General features: G+C 34.2%; 1 protein-coding gene across 1 annotated transcript; it reads left to right on the plus strand.

Annotated features, from left to right (window-relative positions):
* Window positions 1-2,755: 2,755 nt before the first annotated feature.
* On the plus strand, window positions 2,756-7,208 carry LOC137835184 (phytosulfokine receptor 2-like). Its single transcript, XM_068643559.1, has one exon. The coding sequence runs from the start codon at window positions 3,844-3,846 to the stop codon at window positions 7,006-7,008; it is 3,165 nt and encodes a 1,054-aa protein (XP_068499660.1). The 5' UTR covers window positions 2,756-3,843; the 3' UTR covers window positions 7,009-7,208.
* The last annotated feature ends 285 nt before the right edge of the window (window positions 7,209-7,493 follow it).

The following is a 7,493-nucleotide window of genomic DNA, read 5'->3' on the forward strand; positions in this document are numbered from 1 at the left end:
AAAACTAATAACAATACTTGCTACCAACAGTCATATTCATTTATTATAAGGACAAATAATCAACCTTTGGGTGATCCAAAAATGTCCTATAATAATGAATTTCAATTAACTCATAAACCAATAATTTAGCATCCATTCTATAGGTAATTAAAATAAAATTAATCACTAATTTGGAACTAAATAAAACATAAATATTTTATCACTATGTGATTACAAATCTATCATACAATTAATTCTAGAAATAATATCATTCATGAACAAAATATAAAAATATATATATTTATGCAATTACTTTTATTTATCGTAATCTTTCCCTCTTTCATTCAAATAAAATTCATGAGTTATAATGCAACGAAAGAATTCAGATTTCATGATTTTAATTTGAAATCAAATTCATAACACAACAAAATAAAGGGATAAATTAAAACTTTAAAATTTATGCTCAGATCATTCATAATTTTAAGATTAAGTTCATAAAATTGGGGAAAATATGATTAATGTAAAATCATAAATTTAAGCCACCATGGTATGATATCATATGTAAAATCAAAGCGTACAATAATGAACGCCATAAGGATCTTAAAATATATGATTCTCTCATACCATACATTCTATAATAGAGATAAATACTTATCTTGTGATTTATGAGAGTCCTTATGTGAATAATTTCTTCAATCATAGTTTCTTCAATCTATTTTTCCACACATGTGACTTTCTTTGCCTTTCTTCATATGTGAGTGAGAATCAACAATACCCATCCACACTCTCATTTTCCTTCACATCACTTGGTTTACCTATATACATCCCAGTTTTCCATCTTTATGAACAACCTAACACTAGAACCAAAGACATTGTAAATGCTTTCTTAAATACAACTATATAATAAATAAATAAATATCCAAAAATTATATAAATAACACAATTTATTTTATATCTAACATATAGTTATTATTGAAAAATGGTAAATAAGATTTATATGTAATGTGATATTTTAATTTACTTAAAGATGATGCATTTTATGAGTAAAATTTTTAACTTATGGTTTTTTAATTAATTTATGTTTATTTTTAACATACTAATAAATATGTGGATAATGCAAATATGCGTATATATCTATATTTATAAGTAAATAATAATTTACTTATTGATATAATTTAGAGATAAAATATATATGAATAAATTACTATTTCTTTCATAGATGTGACACATTTTTGAACATCCTAAATTGAAGCAATAGATTTGTTCCACCGAAAGCAAAGAAAATTGGATATTGACTAAAAGGGAGAGGTCAAACACAGTTGGTGAGATAAATTGTCAACGGTCTGAGAACTAACAATTCCTCCATTGAAAAATGTTCACACACTTTCACAATCTTTGTTATTTTAATTCAATGCATGATAAAAAAATCTCTTGACTAGTTTATAACCTAGTTTAACTCTCTATTTGAATCTGGATGTGAGAAAAAAGTGAAGAAAATAATTTGTTATTGATTTGATTGAGGAAAAAACAGAAAAAAAAGTTTTTGAAAATAAAAAGTAAAGTAATTTTGAGAATTAGTTTTTACCCTGGTTTTGACTTGAATGTGATAAAAATAGATGATAAGAGTGAAAAGAAAAGGCATTGTTTGTTGTGTTTTGGTGGTTTTGCAGAAGCAGGAGCAGGAGCAGGCATGGAGTAGCAGTGGAAAGGAAGAGACAAAATTAGGTGGACAGCATTGACAATGAGAGACAAAAATGGGGCCTGCATGTGTTCTTAAGTCACCACCCTTTTTCTGTTTTTTCTTCCCACAAACATTTCTTCTCTTCTCCACTTTCATCAAATCTAACTAACCCCTTTTCAAATCTACTAACTAATACTTATATAAATAATACTCTAATATAATACTTATACAAAGATTCTAATTTTGTACATAAAAACATTAAATGCATATTTTTTTTATACATAAATAATCCACAACATATATAATAAACTTGATAATTCTAATTTTAAATTTCATGCCAACAAATATATCTTACATGTGTGCCAAAAACATATGCATATCCCCGTTTCTATGGGTAAAGAAATATAAATAAAAAAAAATATTTTTTTTAAGGATAAAAATTGTGTGATATTTTTTTTAGTTAAGGGGTTATGTAATTAATTTGATTAAAGTGATTGTACTATTGTTTATTCTATTAAATAATTAAATTGTTTTAATTTAATGAAAGATTAAATTATTTAATTAAAAATAAAAATAAAATCAATTATAAAAAATATTTCTTTCATATAGTAATATGAATAATAATTAATTTTACATGATATATTATAATAGTTTATCAATAATCTTTTTTTTCTTTTCATATAAATATCACGTATGTTTAACATATTTATTTACATTAATAACAATTTAGAAGTATCCAAATGGATTATTCAAACACAATTAAATATATTATTTATGGTATATTGTATTTAAATTATGTGATAATAAAACAATTTAATTATATAAAAACTTCCTTATAAACAGTATTTAGAGAAAAAGATTAAGTTACATGGGAGTATCGTTTTATTATCTCTTAGCTGTTTTTTTTCTTAGTCAAAACTGCATAATGTATTTTTATATATAAATAATACATCTATTAAATTCTTACCTGAGATAATTAATATATTTTATAATGATTTGAATGCATTTGATAAAAAAATCATGGTAACACAGACTTAAATGATTTGATAAATTCATATACAAGTTTAGGAATGATTTAATAATAAAAGTGTGTTAAAGGAAATAGTTTATTTCTTCTAATAAATATTTAGGGGATTCTGAGTAAAGAGAGAGAACTTTCCTTTTCTGTCTTTTACCATCCTACATCTCTCCTACATCATGGTTTTTTGATTTGAGATTTCTGCTATCCTTGTCTTCCTCTAGATTCTATGGATCACTGTTTAGGTTTGAAAATCAGAGAGAGCTGACAGCTATTACCCTTTGGAAGAAAAAGAAAAGAAAAAATCAAAATCTTAAGAGGGAGAAAACAATAAAAAAAGGGTTTGGTTTGGAAGCTGAAGGGGACCCTTTGATGAAAGTTTGTTGAGAGTAGGTTCTCAGGGCACTGTTCTTGGCTCCCCTTTTCTTTCCTCTGCTCGCTTAGTTCACCCTTGTGCTTAAATTTCAAACCTTTCTGGTTTCTGCTGCACCAAGTAAACACAAACTTCATTGTTGTTTGAAAGGGTTGTCTTTGGGGTGTGCTTTGAGTCCCAAGAGATCCCGTTGATTTTTTTCATGTAACTAAATGGTAGCTGTTGAGTTGAGTTGAGTTTTGAGGTTATGGCCTTTTGTTTTTAAGCTCAAAGATCTCACATTTCAGGTTGGAATTGAGGGATCTCACACGCTCCACTTGCGTTGTTGATTGTTGTCTCACTTTCATTTTTTTAATGGCCACTGTTGGTTGCTTCGTCCGCAAGCTGTTGCCATATGGTCCCTGTTCTAATTACTTTGGTGTTTGGGGATATGGGATATAAGTATCTTCATTTGGGCATCTTATCTCTTTCTTCGAGGGAGGTGTTTCTGAATCTGCTTTCAGTTTGAGTTGGTGTTCTCCCACTGTCTAGATCTCTTGTTCTTGGGATTTGGTTTGAGTGGGGATTGGTAATCCAAAACTTTACCTTCAAATTGTGGCTTTCCTTTGCAAGTTGCAAGTTGTTTGTTGCAGTTCGAGGGTTGGAAGTCTTGGAGCTGTGACTAAAAGATACTTCATTGTAGTTCTTCTTCTCAAGCACAACGCTGCACTTTTCAGTGATACTAGCTTCTGCTGTGCTCATGGGAGCTTAGTCCTGATTTTGAGCAGAGTATATATCAGTTTGGTTTCAGCAATGGTGCTGCTCAGATGTTTCTCAATGACACTTTTGCAATGGTGTTTTTTGGCTTCCTTAGTTTGCTTGTCACTAGGGCTTAATAATAATCAAGCCCCTTGTGACCCTCATGATCTATCAGCTCTGAAGAAGTTTGCAGGAAAACTTACCAGTGGTTTTATCCTCACAGCATGGTCCAATGACACTGTATGCTGCAACTGGCGTGGAGTTGTTTGTGATAATGTGACTGGAGGTGGTGGAACAGTTACTAGTAGAGTGACCAAGTTGATCCTGCCTGAAATGGGTCTCAATGGCACAATTTCACCCTCTTTAGCACAGCTAGATCAGCTCAGTGTGCTGAATCTTTCATTGAATCGCCTTAAAGGTGAATTGCCTGTGGAGTTCTCCCAGTTGAAGCTGTTGAAGTTCCTTGATGTGAGCCATAATATGCTGTCTGGACCTGTTGCTGGAGCCCTTTCTGGTCTGCAATCCATTGAAGTATTGAATATTTCTAGCAATTCACTTTCTGGAGTTCTTTTCCCTTTTGAGGAGTTCCCTCATCTCATTGCTCTAAACGTGAGCAACAATTCATTCACTGGCGGATTCAGTTCACAAATTTGCAGTGCTACCAAGGAACTTCGCACCCTTGATTTGTCAGCAAATAATTTTGTTGGTGGTCTTGAAGGCTTGAACAACTGCACCACATCTCTACAACAGCTGCATTTGGATTCCAATTCATTTACTGGCCCTCTTCCAGATTCCTTGTATTCAATGTCAGCCTTGAAGGAGCTCTCCGTCTCTGCCAACAATTTTTCTGGCCAGTTAAGCAAGCAACTAAGTAAGCTCTCTAACCTAAAAATTCTGGTGCTTTGTGGAAACAGGTTTACTGGGGAACTTCCAAATGTATTTGGGAATCTTTTGCAGCTAGAAGAATTAGAAGCACATGGCAATTCATTTTCTGGACCCTTTCCCTCCACCTTGGCTTTATGCTCTAAGCTTAGGGTGCTTAACCTTCGAAATAATTCCTTGTCAGGGCCTATTAATCTTAATTTCACTGGCTTGTCTAATCTTCAAACACTCGACCTTGCTACTAATCATTTCACTGGATACCTTCCAACTTCCCTGTCCCATTGTCGTGAATTGAAGGTTTTAAGTCTTGCTAGGAATGGCTTAACTGGCTCTATCCCCGAAAACTATGCAAACCTAAGTTCACTTTTGTTTGTATCCTTGTCAAACAACAGCATTGAGAACTTATCTCGGGCAGTGTCTGTTATGCAGCAGTGCAAAAATCTCACCACTCTTATCCTCACCAAGAATTTCCATGGTGAGGAAATTCCAAAAAGTGCCACGGTGGGATTTGAGAGCCTTATGGTTTTAGCACTTGGAAATTGTGGTCTTAAAGGTCACATTCCGTCTTGGTTATCCAATTGCAGGAAGTTGGCAGTTCTTGACTTGTCTTGGAACCATTTGAATGGTAGTGTTCCTTCTTGGATTGGTCAGATGGACAGTTTGTTCTATATCGATTTCTCGAATAATTCTCTTACAGGAGAAATACCAAAAAGTTTGACAGAGTTGAAGGGCCTCATGTGTGCAAACTGTAATAGAGCAAATCTTGCTGCTTTTGCATTCATTCCTCTCTTTGTTAAGAGAAACACAAGTGCAAGTGGACTGCAATATAACCAGGCCTCAAGTTTCCCTCCTTCAATTTACCTGAGCAATAACATATTGAGTGGAAATATATGGCCCGAAATTGGTCAACTGAAAGCTCTTCATGTCTTGGACTTAAGCAGGAACAACATAACTGGTACCATTCCTAGCACAATTTCAGAGATGGAGAACTTGGAATCCTTAGATTTGTCTTATAATGATCTTTCTGGAGAAATTCCTCCATCATTTAACAACCTCACTTTCTTGTCAAAGTTCAGTGTGGCATATAATCGGTTAGAGGGATCAATTCCAACTGGGGGCCAATTTTTAAGCTTCCCAAGTTCAAGCTTTGAGGGCAACGAAGGGCTTTGTAGGGAAATTGATTCTCCTTGCAAAATTGTCAACAATACAAAGCCCATAATTTCTTCTGGTTCTTCCAAAAAGCTTGGTAGAAGCAATGTCCTCGGCATAACAATCAGTATAGGGATAGGGCTTGCACTTCTTCTTGCAATTATACTGCTAAGAACGTCAAGGAGGGATGACGATAAGCCCATCGATAACTATGATGAGGAACTCAATGGCAGGCCACACAGGTTATCTGAGGCACTTGTTTCCTCAAAGTTGGTGCTTTTCCAGAATTCAGATTGCAAGGATCTTACAGTTGCAGATTTGTTAAAATCCACAAACAATTTCAACCAGGCAAATATTATTGGTTGTGGTGGGTTTGGTCTTGTCTACAAGGCATATCTTCCAAATGGCACGAAAGCAGCTATCAAGAGACTTTCAGGTGACTGTGGTCAGATGGAACGTGAATTCCAAGCTGAAGTAGAGGCCCTCTCAAGAGCTCAACACAAGAACCTTGTTTCTCTGAAAGGATATTGTCGGCATGGCAATGACAGATTGCTAATATACTCGTACTTGGAGAATGGAAGCTTGGATTATTGGCTGCATGAGTGTGTGGATGAAAGCGCAGCTCTAAAATGGGATGCAAGACTCAAGATTGCACAAGGTGCTGCACGTGGATTAGCTTACTTGCATAAGGGTTGTGAACCATTCATAGTGCATCGGGACGTTAAATCTAGCAACATTCTTTTGGATGACAAGTTTGAAGCTCATTTGGCTGATTTTGGTCTCTCACGACTACTTCAACCATATGACACTCATGTCACCACTGACTTGGTAGGAACTTTAGGATATATTCCTCCAGAATATAGTCAGACACTGACAGCAACCTTTAGGGGTGATGTTTATAGTTTTGGTGTTGTTCTTCTTGAGCTTCTTACTGGTAGAAGACCTGTGGAAGTCATCAAGGGGAAAAATTGCAGAAATCTGGTTTTTTGGGTGTTTCAGATGAAATCTGAGAATAAGGAGCAGGATATTTTTGATCCAGCAATTTGGCATAAGGATCGTGAGAAACAGCTACTAGAGATGCTTGCCATTGCTTGTAAATGTCTAGACCAAGATCCTAGGCAGAGACCCGCTATTGAAGTAGTTGTTTCATGGCTTGATTGTGTAAGATTTGATGGTTCTCAACAGTGATCTTAGTTGCATTCGTTTCCTTGGGTTTTGGTCGGTGTATCATTGACTACACAGTTGTAAAGCAAGTTTGTTGTATGAAGGTGGAATGTTATTGATATAGTTACTGCCTTATTTCGTTTTTTAGTCCTTTAGTTCATTAAAACTGATAGGTGTAATATGTATAAATGATAATTTTAGCAATGAGATGGTCTTGCAATAAACAGTGTGAGTATTTATGCTTTTCTTTTTCCGTTGATAGTTTGTCGACAAATGTTAGTGATTTTAATGTAATGTCTTAGTCGGACTTGTTAACTGTGCCATGCCATGCATCTGCATGTGATGCTTGTGAGTTAGGACAAAATGATTTCTAATACTTCCAAATGTAGCTTCCTTCTCTCTTTGGGCTGACTTCTTTACATGGTCTAAATCACTCAGTTTTGGATTTTTTTTTTGTCTATTCCTCATTCTTAATAAGATTCACTTTCTGTGGCTAATACTTGTGTTTT

Source organism: Phaseolus vulgaris, chromosome 5, assembly GCF_000499845.2.
Source record: "Phaseolus vulgaris cultivar G19833 chromosome 5, P. vulgaris v2.0, whole genome shotgun sequence".
In the NCBI taxonomy this organism is placed as follows: Eukaryota; Viridiplantae; Streptophyta; class Magnoliopsida; order Fabales; family Fabaceae; genus Phaseolus; species Phaseolus vulgaris.

What these genes read in the sequence shown, in the direction of transcription:
- LOC137835184 (XM_068643559.1), top strand. Translation starts at nt 3,844, where the DNA reads ATGGTGCTGCTCAGATGTTTCTCAATGACACTTTTGCAATGGTGTTTT.